The 15550-nt window shown below is 42.0% G+C and overlaps 1 protein-coding gene across 14 annotated transcripts in view; it reads left to right on the forward strand.

Moving 5' to 3' along the window:
* The window catches only part of ST3GAL3 (ST3 beta-galactoside alpha-2,3-sialyltransferase 3), a 197204-nt gene that overhangs the window by 155937 nt on the left and 25717 nt on the right, over nt 1-15550 (forward strand). For all 14 annotated transcript variants that reach the window (XM_067301078.1, XM_067301082.1, XM_067301072.1 and 11 more), the window contains one exon: nt 13262-13408. In XM_067301078.1, the coding sequence (XP_067157179.1) occupies nt 13262-13408 (147 nt within the window). The remainder of the gene's footprint in view (nt 1-13261; nt 13409-15550) is intronic.

Consider the following 15550-nt stretch of genomic DNA (forward strand, 5'->3'; position numbering starts at 1 on the left):
AAATCACAGAGCTTCAGTCATATTTCTGCTCTTCTCTAGTTCCTCTTCCTTAACATCGTTTTTAAATGAAGTGACCAAGGCTGGAATTTCCCCCTGAAGAGGCTGAATCACTGCTCAACCAGGGCATCCTTTCTGGGATCGCTTCACCATCCTGCTTTGTCCCAAGACAATTTCTTCTTCAGAATTGTCCTGTTATCTCTTCCTTTTCTGCTGCCATCCAACTGATAATTACCATCCTTTTCCAGATATTGGATCAATCCCTTCTTTTCCACCCATGATTCAGCTAAAGTCAAAAAAGAGGGATAATCGCCCTCTAATTTAGAGTTGCAGGTTTTCGCATCTCTTCTTTTGAAAAGCCAACATGAACAAAGGCCAACTGAAGAGCAAGTGCAGCTGTCTTGAAAAAAGCATCAAGAGGTACTTATGTTGCATTTTCCCACCTTGGCAGGCAATGGCAGTATTTAGACATCAATATTATGCAAATCCTGGTAGGTGCATTTCAAGGTCACAATGCATGTAACTGGTAGCTGAATTGATCAAAAGTAGGCTCAGAATATTCAAGGCAACATGAAGGAATTCACTACAAATCTGATGCTGATCTTAATGAAACACATAATTCCATAAACAGCAGAACTAATTAAACGCAGTTGCCTGTGGATTTATGTCGTACTCCCTCACACCTTCCCGTTGCACCACAATACTCTCGGATTTCCCCCACCTTAAAAATACACAGTATCCTCTGTGCTCCCTTGGATCTCTAACCACTGGCTGGGTCCGTGCTGGCCACCATATGCATGTTCATTGACCCAGACCTGTGTGACTGGGCAGCTGGCAAGCCCACTGGACATATAATTGCAGAGTTCACACTGCACCATCTCCACTAAGCCACACATGCAAATGTGGGGTGTCTGTTCCATCCAGATGTACATCACTTTACCACCAGTGCAGCCTGTGCTGACTCTGGGTATTGCATTGTCCACATATGCAGCAGCTGTTCCTCTGTACTGGAGCAGTGCTTCATAAATCCAGTACATAGGAAAAGTCAGAGATCATCAACAGCAGTGAAACTGAGACATCACCCAGAGGGCTTAAGCCATTCATGCAAGTGTTAGTGGAATAAAGATGTTCTGTGCTAACACTTCAGTAAAGAACTACGAGAATCATTTGAAGTTTACAAAGCCTCCCTTAGTCTAAGAGATTTAAGTTCAATTTATTTAGCTTATGCATGAGATTTTGAGATTTACTTGTAGTCTCTCTGTGTCTACCTAGGGAGAACATTTTTTCTCAGAAGACTCTCTAATTTAGGAGACAAAAGTATATCTGAAGCGAGGCATACGGCCAAAAAACAGCAGTACATTTATATCAGGATAATTAATTCTTGCTACATCTGCCCTACAGGCTTGATAAATTTGCTCTTACTTGAAGTCTTAAAATCAAGACTGAATATCTTGGTAAAGTTCTGTTCAAGCTGTATGAAAGTAAAGGGCTGGAGGGAGGAGCTGCTGATGGCAGGAGCACTGCTCCCTGCTGTTTGGGAAGTCCAGCAGGATGGCAGAAGGAGCTCTCTTGGCCTTTCGAGCTGTGCTGATATGAAAGAGCAGAGTGTTTGGGGGTAGGAGCTGAAGCCAGATAAAATCAGCTTGGGAAGATGTAATTTCCTGGTGGTCCAAGTTTATAATACTGGAATGATGCATCTGCGGAGGTGTGCACTGAGTGACTACTGCGACTTCTGAAAGACAGCTGTAATCCGGTATCTGGAAAACTTCTACTGCCTGGTCATACCCAGAATTGTGTTGCAGGCTTGGGTTTCCTTCTGGCCACTCTGGTTTGTGACTTTGGGAATCCTTGTCTTTGCTCTCTATGCCCTATTTGTTGACTATAAGGAGCAGCATAGTAAGCCAGTAATACCCTCAGCAGCTTTTCATTAAAATAGTTATTTGCTTCATCCAATTGCCTGCAGGGATCGGAGCAAAATTTTCTCTTCCTGATGAGCAATTAGCCAGATTGTTTTCCATATCCTGAGGGAGAAGGCTTAGTGGAGTCTCTGAGGTGAGCAGCCTCCAGCATAACAAAATTCCCCAGAAGAGCCCTTGAGAAAGGATTGCAACACCACAAGATGCTGTGCTTTCACCCCTGTGCAGTGTGAAGACTCACAGAGGAGGGGAAAAAACTTTGATTTGATTTTGTAAATAAAATCACATGCTTTCTGTCAGTGGCTGAAAAGAGACTCCCTTTCACAGCTCCAGGAATTTTGCTATCTGCATTAGTTTTCTTTTACACCACAAAAAAAAAAAAAGTCTGAACAGTAAATATTTATCCGAGATGTGTGGTTGTTAATATGATCCAGTCTTCAGTCATTTTGAATGGTGTCATGATGACAGATGTTAATTCAGAAAGGAATAGGTTGGACGATTTATGCCCAAAACACATGTGTTCCTTGGCGGACTCTGTGGATAACTTGCATAGTTAGGGCTGCGTGAGCAATTTGTAACGTTTTCTCTGCCTCGAAGCACCGAGGGCTCTGGGACACGGGGTTGATCTATATCTCCAGTTTGCTGTAATAAACACTGAGGTAATTAAACGCCCTGTCTGCTTTTATCATCCTAAATTTATCTCCTCTGTGCTACGGCTGTGCTTGGTGCTTCTGGTTGCTCCCTAGGAGAACGGCAGCTTCTTTCTGCAGAAGAGGAGGCCCCTCCTGTGTGCACGGCGCTGCGTGTCCCTGGATTCCTCCCCTAGGGACTCTCTCTAAATCCAGCTTCTCCTCTCAACACACACAGTTCAATAATGCAAACTCTTGTCTTGACAACTGAAGTGAAAATAAACCAACCCATGTGAAGGTAGTAGGTAGGAGAGAGAGAGGCTCTGCGACACCTCGCATTTTTGTGTAATATTTTCATTCTTATGGTTGTGAATTTATGGAATGTGTCAAAGGGTGTCTTTTCTCCTCTTAGCTTGGGCTAGATTTGTAAAAGTGTTAATATCTTCTTTTCCTTATTTATTTTTTAATCAGAGACATAAAAATGGAGGAAAATGGCCAAGCTTTCAGGTGCACAAGCTTTTCTCTAGATCCACTTACAAGCTATTTTTACTGGTTCCTCAGTTGTGTTCTGGCCATTTTTGGTGAAATGAACTTCACCCACAACTGACAAGTATAGAAAATACAGAGTTTGTCCCAGACAATCAGCACTTTGTCTGTTTGGAAAAACTCTCAAATGTAAATGTTCTGTTTGGATCACAGTTTATTTAAATTCTCATCTCTTAAAAATATTAAATAATATGACTAAAAACTCTTCTTTCCTAAAAGACCTATTTATTAATGTAAGTCCAGAAAATAAAGTAGGGCGGGAACTTCCTGGCATTTGCCTAGCCTCTTGTTATTTTGATCTTTTTGCTTTCCCCTCCAGAAGGATGCTGAATAATTTGTATATAATCTATATGAATGCTGAGTGAATACGCAAATTATTTGGCTCTCATTTCAGCAGAGATGCCAAAATAGAAGACAGCTTTTTTGTGTATTTGTGCTGTAAAAACAATGTAAAAGTTTTCCTAGAGAGTTACTTCAAGATAACTTCGGAAAGCAATGAGGGTCTCTATGCCATAATTCTTATTGTTGTGATCTTTTAGCTTTTTTTGTTGTAATGTGCCAAGAGTTTAGTCTAAATACACGTTGTTTAATGAGATGTTGTTTGTATTCAAACTCATGAACCAGCTCAGCTCCCAAAGAAGCCTTGCTGATGGGTGTCCTCAAGTGCCCTGGGATACCCTTGTGGTTTGTCACTGAAACCTGCACAGACAGCATTTTTTTTGTTATGTTCCAGAGTGCTTTTCAAAGTGGAGCAGGTAGCTGGGCTTACAGTGGGGATCACCTTATGTTCTCTGTTCTAAGCAACTGGGAAAATGGTTCTATGATTTTATTACTCTGACACCTTTGAGCTGATGTTTTCCATGCCATGTGTTTGGCTCAGCTGGATATTTGGAAAGTTCAGCTAAAATAACTTAGCTGTCTCTCAGGTTGAGGTTAGAGAAATGCATTGTTTCCTTCTTGTTTAAAAACAACAACAACAACAAAAGTCTCCCGCCCCTTTTGTTGTGATATTCTAATTCTTTGGGGCAGTGGCTGAAAATTGGCCAGGCTGTGTTACCATGGCAGGCTGCTGTGTCTTCCGCTATTCCAGTGAAATCCCATGGCTTGGTTTGATGTCCCACAGGGGGTTGTTAGTTGCTGGCAACCCAGTTTGCTTGAGAATCCTGTGGGCTAAGCCTCGTCTGTCCTATCAGGCTTGGTCAAAATGTGGCATCCCCAGGGATGGAGCAACAAAATAGGGTTTTCCCTTCAGTTGCTTCTCCACAGAGAGATTGTGGCCCTGGACAGCAGACCGGGGAGCAGGGAATGTGGCTTCCCTCCTGCTGGCAGCAAAGGAGGCGGTAGCCTGGTCTGAATAAAAGAGGTGGATGGCAAGAGCACAAAGCCGGACTGTGGGAGGTCGAAGGCTGATGGGTGCTGGGGACAGCAGAGAAAGGATGGGTTTATAACTAACAGGGAACTCCTCAAAAGCTTGCAGTCTTGTTAGGAGTAAATAGTTCAGAAGACCTGTAAGAGGATGTATTTCATCTGCTCTAAGGGCTGATCTGGAATATAATAGCCTACTGGAGCTGGTAGAGGACTTAGAGGACTACAGCTTAGAGAACTGTGCCCTGGATTTAATTACTCCATTTGATAGTTTTTCTTGGGTTCATTTTTTAACATATTAAATTACACTTTAAAACTTTTTAAAGAGCTTTATGGTTGTAAAATCAAGCCATCAGGAGTTAGGAAAAGCAAAAAATCAAGATTGCCTTTTCATCATTAATTCAGTTCTCCTGTGCTGATGTTATCCTTGATTACATAATTACATCCTGGCTCTTTTGGAGCACTGCAATCTATCCAGTGGAGAGGGCAGGCCGAGATTTAGTCTGGTTTCTGTAATGGAAGAAGTTCAGCCTTTGTATGAGTAGTTGCAGAAGCAATAGAACGGGCAGTGAATGCGAGAAAGGGGAGAAAGGATGGCCTCCTAATTACAGACACTGAGGATTCCTCTCAAGGAAGTGGTTTAGCCTTTAACTTACTAATGTGATGCTGGGCAAGTTAGATGAGAATTTCCTGAGAGCTGGTTTAATTCTCAGGAGGCAGCTATGTAGGAGAGCTGGGCGTTCAGCAGAAACAAAGTCGATGGGCTTGTGCTGTGAGCTTACCAAATCTTCTGAAAATTCAGGACTCAGGTGCCTGATGCAGAATGTCGGAAAGCCGTAGAAACTGTGGGTATTCATCTTTGTCTGTTCTCTCACCTGTAAAGGGGTGTAATATGTGCTGCCAAATATTGCAGAGATGCTGTAAAAGAGTATCCTTTGTAAAACATTTAGATATATGGCAATGAAAGAAAAATTTTCTGAGAAAATCAGAAAAATAAATGCTCAGAACAAAAGTTTTGAAGTTCTGAACTAGTTATAGGGCCATCCTACTTCCAGCTCTTACTAACTTGTGGGTTCAGCCTTTCGGCCATAGTATGCTTTTAATACAGGTTGAGCGTGACATTTCATGAACTATGTAATAATATTAATAGTGAATCAAAAGGACTTGTTCCCTATGGTCATAAAATGTTCCATAAATAATGGCATGATAATATAGTGCCTGTTCTCCTTTGGGATTTTTCTGAAACTCTGCTTCTTTAGATTTTTTTTTTCATTGAAGTATTAGTAGTCACAGACAAGAAAAATCACAATACAGACATAAATTATCTAAATCCTTCTGTGCTTTTACTAAAAACTTCCTCCTTGCCTAAAATGTTTCAAAACAGGAATATTTCTTCAAATTTTGGCTCAAAATCCAGCTTACGTTTTGAACAAGAGTCTGTAGTACAGTCTATCACTCTGCACATAGTACACACATATCTTCTAACATACCGTATGTGAACTGTCATTTATACTTTGACTTGTGAAAAACAATATTCATCAGAATAATCTTTACTTTAGGATTTTTTTGCAGCTAATTTGACAAATTCTGTTTTCTTCACAGGATAATCTCTTTTTCAACCACCTTTTATTATCTTGCAACTCATGAACCATATTTTGCTCTCAGTTACACTGATAAAACTGTAGAAATATATCAAAAACAAAGGAATTACTTTGCATTTGCAACATAGCACAAAAATGAATTTGCTCTCCCTCAGTCTTTAGAGCTGGTCTTGGCCTCATGCTGCCTAGTACTGGGAATCGGGAGGGAACAGTTGTTAATTGGAGCAGCAGCATAGGAGCTCCATGTCCATATTCAGTTAGTTCAGCTGTAGCACTCTCAAAGTTATATAGATTAAATGAAATTTGAAATTCAATAGGCGTATTTTTATATACTTTTCTACTTATTTGTAATGTATGCTTGCATATAAATGGGGCAGAAACTTCTTACCAACAGCCATAGAGATGAATGAATTGCTGAATGTATTGTAGAAAACTGAACCGGTGCATAATGTACCTACACTACCCTCACTTCACAGCTGGCTTTTTGTCCATATGGAAGTTGCTGTCTTTTGAGGCGATATCTTTGGACAGGGCAGCTTGCTGTTTGTTGTGTTGCTGGGACACCATGTAGTCCAGGTGTCAAATTTAAACTTTAAAGTCTTCAACTACTATTTGGAATTAATAGTTTGCTTCCTCTTGTGGTTTTCATACAGGGATTTTAACTTGGTTATTGAACCTAACGAATCTAGTCTCTGGCCAATATAGTGAAGTATTATAAGCTCGACTCTGACGATGATGAAACCTGGCCAGCATAGTTAGCTTTTCTCCTTCTTTGTCCTGAAAGGCTCTAGTAGTACTAGTTATTAAGAGCTGCTTTTGTCTCCATCCTGCTTTGTTGATGTTACTGCCAGCGAAAGAAAATGTGTTTGGATTTCACACTGAGTAAAAGCTTAATCTGGGGGGTTTACAGCCTACCAGGAATTCTCCTGGCCAGTATTGTTAGCTGGTAATTCTGTGAGGTTGCTGAGAAGTGGGGATCACTGACAGAGGAATGGCCTGGGAAATTACAGCCAGTTGATGCTAGACTTCATCAGTTGGAGGGGGTTTTGAGAGAAGATATGAAAATGATAAAAGATTAGAACATGTCATGTTGTTAGACACTCCCAGAGCTGCATCTGTTTTGGCAGTGGGTCAAAGAGAAGGTGAGGGGAAGGGTTTGAGCCCAGTGTGCAAGTTCATGGCTAAGGCAGAGAAAGAGCTTTTCAGTGTGACAGATAAGGGTAGAACAAAATGCAGTTAGCAGTCGAAAATGGGGAAATTCAGAATTCACTGAGTGCTAGCCACTGGAGCAGTGTACAGAGGGTGGTGATGGGTTCTCCATCGCTTTGAGAAAGCTGGGTAAATATATTTGAAGTGTGGGCTAGTGAGTCTGGCAGTTGACCATCAGCCCCGATTGCAGGCTCTCAGCACCTCTGTTCCCCTTGCTGAAAATTCCTTGTTGCTTTGATAATCAGTGGAAATGATGCAAGTTCATTTATATTACCACTTCTAGAGGATCATTTTCTAGGCCTCCATGTCTGCTTGACCTCTCAGAAATGCAGTATTGGCTGATAAGATGATAATTTTCTAGTGGAAACGCACCTTCCGGATCAAATGCAGTTATGCTTGAGCGGAAATCTTTCAAAAGACTCTGCAGATGTATCACAGCAACTCTGCTGTAGCCTGTGTCTGTGTGACAGTGAGTGGTTGTGGATGACAAATACAGAATAACCACACTCCAGCCTAGGTGCAGGCACTGGGATCTCTGTGAACGATGTGCTCTGAGGCACTCTGACATCTTGACTGGCATGTCGTTCCCTGGCTTTTTCTTTCCCTCATGCCCTTCCTTCCTCTCCATTTCAGGTGTTACCCATCATCTACAGGCTAATTGCCTAGTATGGTTACTCTGAGACCTACTGGTTTCTCTCCTGTTAGCCTGATGGGTTTTTTACTGTTCCTGATCGGGGGTTGAAAGGGCAGTAATATACTACAAGTTCTGTCTCCAGTCTTTTCATCTTGCTGGTTGCTCTGCAGCAAAGTATTGCATGATAGGTCTTTATTTAATGTTGTGTTGCACATAGCTGACTGCTGCAATCTCTCTGTCCCCTTCCCATCAGACTTAGAAGTCTTCCAGAGCAGTGCTGCTTGCACTCCTAAATACAGGAGTATCACAGAGGTACAGAAGAGACAGCATCAGTGTCTTCAGGATGCAGCAGCATTACTACCCCTCATAGTGCATTGATATTAGAAGTGTTGTTATTCTGGGAGACTCAGCTTGCTCCTGTCTTTTCATACCTTCCACAGAGGTGTGCTTCTTGCCTGTGGGGCTGAGTTCACACATTTTATTTTAGCGCATGTCATGGTTCACCTTGGTAAATGTGGGAAGAGGAGATGGGAAACTGAATGGAGAGAAAAATAGCCTACAGCCAGCCTTCCCTATTACCCTTCGGTGCTTCTGTGAATTGACAAAATGAGGGGTTAAAACCGGTTAAAACCCCTGTAGTTATTAGGCAAGGCCTACTGTTTTCATATCCCTTCCTTATAACCTGCCCTCTCCGATGGGTCACGTGCTCTGTACCCCATTGAGGTCCTGGAGTTAGGGTCTCTGGGAGGGGTGTTACTACGTCTCTCCCTGGATGAGAGCTATACAAGAGATTGGCTTGAAAGCCCTGACGCCTTGAGATTTTTACTATTTTTTGAATAGTCTCCTTTAAAGCCTTTAGTTTTGTTGTTTCCAATTATATCATTTTGAAAACACTCCAAGATTGCTTAAAAATGTTATGGACCTCAGAGACTTGTTCTTCAATCATGCTTTCCTGTCTGCCTTCATCTGTGTTGCTTGTTTCTTTATGCTTGTACTATAAGCTCTTTTAGGCAGCCCCTGGCACAGTGACCACTGATCCGTGACTGAGACTCCGGGTGCACAGTAATACCAACAAACAATAAAAGTTGGGACTTAACATGGGGAAACCCAATTACTAGCTATACCCTATGGTTTCTACTTCAATGCCAGGATGTGATGAGGTACTGTGGGAATATTGCCTAAGCAGTTTGCAGACTCACTTTCTAACTTGTTATCATTATGGCAATCAGGAAGAGAGATGTTATGTCCTCAGAGACCCATCCTGAAGTACTGCAAGGAAGCAGGCTCAGTCACTGTAGTGGAGAACAGGTTATGCCCCCGACCTCGGAGCACTCATCTGAGCTCCTGAATCTGGCAGGAGACGTGTGCCTCCCTCCTAGTGTCGGCTGTTTGTCAGATATGTGTTTGTCTCCTTTCAGCCTAAAAAGGGACAGAGTTCCCTGACGGGAAGTAATTGCTTTGGAAACTTTGCTGAACATCTGTGTCCAATCAGACCGAACATCTACATTAGGCATAATAGCAGCCCTTAGCTGAGCATCAGCAGTAGCAAGGAGCCTTGGAACAGGCTGCACTTCCGAGTCGGCAGCTCCGAGGGGGTGATGTTAGGAGAGCAGGCCTCCTGTGGCTTGCAATTGTGGTGGTGCTTTGTTTTGTAGCTTGCCAGTGACAAGCTGCAGAACAAAACCACAAGGCTTGAGATGTAGCTCAACACTCCCGGGTTTGTAGAGCCAAACCACAAGGCTGAGAATTTCAGTAATTATGAGCCAGGAAACCAGTTTTTAGTCCTTTGTCAATAAGGAGAATCCCGAGGCTTTGCCTACTGTGTAGGTAGACGTATGAGAGCCGTCTGATGAGACTCTGCGTTTTTCCCCAGAACCATTTTAGAACCAAAAGGAAAGATTACTGAGGGTCTCCCTCAAGCATCCAAGGGGAAGAGAGCAGAAGAGTTACAGGGAAGAACATGGAGCAAGTAGAAATGAGACAAAAAAGAGTAACCAGAACAACTGCAGAGCTGTGTGATAGCTGAGAAAAGTGGCCAGGGAAATAGCCTGGATGAATGACCAGAGAAACAGCCATGCTGAAAGGACCGAAGCAGGCAGGCTGTATTCCCAAGCGTGGATAGGATCTGTATTTATTTTGGACTTGCATTGATCTAGTCAAGAGAAACACTGGTACGTTCTTAGTGGTTCACACAGCACTGGGCAAATGGACAAGTGTAATTACCTTTTTCTGAAAAGCTCAAACAATAGCAAAACATAAAAACTCTTGATGGTAAACTTTCCTTTTTTTTTTTTTTTTTAATATTGCATATAATGTAAAAGTCATCTACTTAAATCCAGTCACTTACTTAAAATCTCTTAGAGAGGTTTAGTCCAAACAAAAGGCGTTTTTGTCCACTTTAAATAGCTTGCAAACCTTTGTTTCAAATTGTTTGCAAAATGTAAGCAATATTTAGAGTTTCCCATGAAACCTTAATTCAGCTCTTTTAAATTTATTTTGGTTACAGGGTCACACACTATTTTTCCAGGGAGTGCCTGCTTAGACCCATGATAAGATGGTTTCACTGAATGAGTAACTATTCAAGATTTCTGTTTGTCATCTTCATTTCTGAGAGACCTGAAGCATGCTTAATGCAAGTGTAATCTGTGATTTTTTTGATCTTCTTGAAACTGAAAGGCTTCTGCTTTATATGTGCCTTTAGGAAATTCCAAAGGTTTAATATTTATCCAATTTTTAATGAATTTTCACAAGGAGGCAGAACTCAGCTGACATACCAAATCCCTCAAATCCATTGGTAAAATGGATGTAAGATTTTATTAACATTTGTAAAGTTGTTTTTTTCCTAATACTTTTTTTGAAAATGGTAGGATTGCTTTTCTTAAAACTTAAACTCAGGGACTGGAGATGTGGTGTTATAATGGAAAGTGTTAGACCACTGTCTTCAGGCACTCTCGCTAATTCAGCTATAGTGAGAGAACAGTGAATGTTAATAAGGATTTTTTCCATCTAGGGTCCTGAGATAACTTTACCGTTGTCAAAATGTGATCCTTGTAGTGGTCAACAGAAGTGTATTGTGTGGGGGCAGCGTTGAGGTGGGATGTCGTATCAAAATAGGATAGCTGTGGCATTTGGCCATCTGAGAGTGTTTGGGTAGAAATATGCATCCTTATTTCCTCATTGAGTTTGGTGTGTTAATGCCTTTTGTAAGGTAAAAGCCATTTACAAAGTTTTGTTATGGGTCTGAGCTTTCTGAATGTGTTTTGGTATCTGGCCATACGGCTCAGGGCTCAATATCAGCATCACCTGTGATGTTATTATGAGCTCTTCAAAATTATTTTAATAAACATAATATACACCCGGATTTAAGGGATGCCTAAGGGATACTTCTCATAGGCAAGGAGATAAAACTACTTGTCATATCCCAGAATGCTGAAGGGCTTGGTCAAGGAACTTTTGCTGAAGACCAGCTAGCCCCTCGATGGCAGTGAGCAATGCTGACAAACACTGGTGGGGTAAGGAAAACTGAGGCATCAGGACCTGAAGAGTTGATGGGAATAAGTAAAACATTAGGAGAAGCAGAAGACTAGCAGTGCTAAAAACTGTAAGAGAACAGCTTTAAGGTTTCTTTCATTCCCAGTGTGTTTGTAGGAGTGCTTTAAGACAGCTAGTCAGTGGAAGGGATTAAATTGTTAATAAGGTTGCAAAAATAGCAGAAGTGTTCACGAAATAATTCTGCTTGGTATTTGGAAGAAAACAGGATGGTGTGTTTTGATCATGAAAGGATGATGCAAGTATGTTCCATTCCATTAATAACTAAAATGTTTAATATGTAAAAGGAGTAAATATTTTTAAATCAGCAGGCTTGATAGTTTGCACCCAAACGTCCTAAAAGAGGTGTCAAGATGATCTCTGTCCTGCTGGTGCTCCTTTTGAGGGCAAAACTGTACAAAAGCCTACTGGGGACTCAGTATGACCTTAAGAGACAGGTGCATGAATACCAGTGAACATGGTTTTAAGAAATGAGAGACCTATTTTCATTCTTTAGGATTTAAAATTCAGTACCAAAGGGAAACCATGTGCTGCTTCTGTATAGAAGCATTGGTAAGTATGTGTCATGGGAGTTCAGGGGAGCCATAGGCAGTGTAAATAGTGAAATGCAGTAGGAATAAGCAGTGGCAGAATTACCATTGGCAATCACAGTGGTAATCACAATGGGGCGGGGAGTCTCCTGAGGATTTTTCAGAGATCATCAGCATTTTCAGAAGTGACTTGGAAGCAACTATAAAGTTGCTGTTAAGCTGCGAGTGACCTAAAACTGGTATAAATAATGGCAATGTGAGATAATCTAAGCACGTGCTTTTTATGTGCAATTTAATGTCCGTGTCTGTTGTTTGTCATGGAGATTTTAGTGGTGATTGCTCGATGCTGTGAGGACGAGGTATTGAATCAGATTACCCTGCCAAGACTGTCAGCAGATTAAAATTCTTGCTCTCCTCCCTGTGCCTTGCTCTGAATTTCTAACCCAAACAGAAACACTAGAATGTAATTGTCCGGCAAGTCCTGTGAACAAGGATGCTCCAGATATTTTGAGAGCAGCACTATATATTATGCCAGTTACACTGTGTTTGGACCAGCAGGAACAATGACATAAGGTAATGTGGCGAAGAAGCTTGAACCCCTCGCTAGGCAGGGCTGTCTAGCAGAGTTGTATTCAAGGGCAATGTTCTCTCACATGTGCAGGGTGAACACTTTAATTAAAAAACAGTTTGGAGGGAAAACATGGACATACTTAGTTGTTTTTCCCTTGTACTATGAACATACATGGCCCTTCACAAGACAACATGGGGCCTTTATAAGCTTACAGTTTATTTCACATAAAGCCTAACAGAAGATAACCTAGGCTAAAGAAGGAAGCATGTAACCTGCACACAAAGTAGAGGTGGATGGTCATATTTAGCTGTTTGAATGTTCTCAAGAGCATTTGCTGCCGAGGACATATCCCCTTGCAGATGGGAGTGATCACAGTGTATGCTGGAATGCTTAAGCCTTTAATCAAACTAGCTGAAGTGCCAGTAAAACTAAAAACAAGGTACCTTGGAGGGGGTTGTTCATGCTGAAGCCCCAGCCCCTCTGTCTGTATGACAGTTGTCATCCAGACTAGCTCGAGTGTATCTGCACATGCTGCTATCAGCTCTCCTGGACATACCCTCAGACTACAACCTTATCCTCATGCCTTGTAGCAATGAGAGGTGACAGCAGGGACTGCTGCATAGTCCTTTTTTTAGAATAGCAGCAATCTACTATCTTTTGTATGTAATTGTGCTTATTATTTTATCTTTCCTTTTTTTTCCTTTTTGTTACCAGAGTGCCTCTGATGGCTTTTGGAAGTCAGTTGCAACCCGTGTCCCAAGGGAACCTCATGAGATACGTATCCTGAATCCCTACTTCATCCAAGAGGCAGCTTTCAGCTTCATTGGACTGCCTTTCAACAACGGCCTGATGGGCAGAGGGGTAAGTATAAAGAGGAGTAAGCAACATCAAGGCAAAGGACAAGAAAGAAAGTAGCATAGTAGCCTTACTCTGTTCTTGCCCTTTCTTCTGGCATCTACTGTTGGCTGTTGAAGGGGAGGGATTCTGACTCCATCACGATGGCAGCATTCAGCCCCCCTAAAGCCATGGCAAGACACAGCCTCCCTTCTTTTTTGGTACCAGGAAATGGCTGTTGCAGAACCCCTTTTCTGATGGTGGAGCTCTGTGGCTTCCAGCACCAGCTGGACACCAGCTCCTGCCTGAGCAGACTCGCGTAAGAGAGCTAGGAGGGGAAGAGGAGTAGTAGGGTAGCAACTGTGATAGTTAACTCAGAGCAATAGTGTGCAGTACCCACCTGCCAGTTAAGCTTCCCCTGAAGGCCAGGACTGAGTTTTGCTGGAACAGACTAACAAACCTGTTTTCCTTCCTCAGCCTTTATGGTGTAGAGTAACCTAGATGTCAGGAGGGCTTTGTTTGTCCAGGTGACCAGGCCCTGTAGACAAACCTCAAGACTGTTTGTCCTCGTTGCATAGAGCTCTAGGGCGGTGATACACAGCAGCTCGCTCTTCCAGCTGACGTTCTTGCTTAGCATCAACAAGACCAGAATGGTTAGCATGGGTGAAGTCTCAGGGATTGCCTGGAAAACTGCTGGGTGATTTTCTGTCTCTCACAGCCTGCCTGAAGGGCAGTTGTCTGTGTGCACAGAGAAAACTCCTTCCCAAAAGCTAGAGGGACCCACACTACTCTCCTGCAGACTGGCAGAGGACAAGGAAGCCTGCTGTCTGCATCCTCAGCACATATGGAAGTGCCAGTCACACCACCGTTTCACAATTTGCTGTCTTCATGGACACTGCAACCTAAAATCACTGATATCACATTGCTTCATCCTGTATCTCAGGTTTTACAGTAAAAAGAGGGTGAAGGACTATTTAATAAGGCCTACAGTAAGAAATTCTGATCCTACAGTGAGAAGATTTAGAAATAAAAGTTCGTAAGAGAAAACAACATGAAGTATATTTTTAGGTCATAGTTATTAACAAAATAGCTTCTTGGTCATCCAGTATCTCTCACCCCCAGTGCAGTCTTTCAGAGTGTTAGTGTGGAGAAAGTGGTGACTCAGGTTTTCTGGGTTATCTCCCACTGCAACACTGTTCTCAGAACCTTCGTATGTTTGCTGTGTCTCATGTATCAGTCATTAGAAAAAGTATTACTCAAGTGAGTAAATTACCCATGTACAAATGTGGAATAGCTGTTGATAGAGACCACATGTGGCATTTATGGGCACATTAGCATAGCTGACAAACCCAGAGAGAAGCACTTTGACTGGGCAAGTTCTGCTTCTGGTGCCCTGAGCATTGTCCCTCCATTTTTATCAGCATAGGAGATTGCCATGTTGCAGTATGGATTTGGACCAGATAGAATATTGTCTCATTTTCCATGCCCTAATTATACAGTTCTTCAAAAATATTAGAGATGTTTATTTTGTTCAGGTCAGATGGGAGGGTGCCCAGAGGTAAGAAATTCACTTCTTCCTAACATGCCATGTGTAAGATCTGCAGACAGATTCAGCCACAAAGAATGGTTCTTTTGTGAAATATGAGCTTCTGGCAGTGTATACACACTGTACAGGGCATATGTACACACAGAAGCTCTCATCTGATTCTGGAAACTCTGGATTTTCACTTGGAGCACTGAAGATATCTTATCCCAAATATTCCCTTCAGCTAGGAGGTTACTTGCTTCACCTCTCTTCATTCTCCAGAACTTAACCCTTAGAAGGATGTGGGTTTGACTTGTCTTCCAGGAAATCAAGACCGCTGCCCCAATGAAGGACAGAAATCGTGAACCTTTGCCTTTATTTTCTCTGGATTTGTTTTTATTTTTAAACACATTATTTTAGTACACAAGATATTAGTTAAGCTGAGAGGAAAAGAGAGAATCCGGAAATGAAAATGCTGTGAACTGAAGTTTATGAGGTTTTGATAGGTTGTTTAACACACATCAGATTGGGAAATGAAGGCAGCTTAATTGGAACCTGATGGTTCACTTCATGAAAGTCCATTCAGACATTAAAAAAGTAGTTTATGGAGCTCTAAGAAAAGCAATCTTTGCCCATGACCTCTG

The sequence above is a fragment of the Apteryx mantelli genome, chromosome 8, assembly GCF_036417845.1.
Source record: "Apteryx mantelli isolate bAptMan1 chromosome 8, bAptMan1.hap1, whole genome shotgun sequence".
Taxonomy (NCBI): Eukaryota; Metazoa; Chordata; class Aves; order Apterygiformes; family Apterygidae; genus Apteryx; species Apteryx mantelli.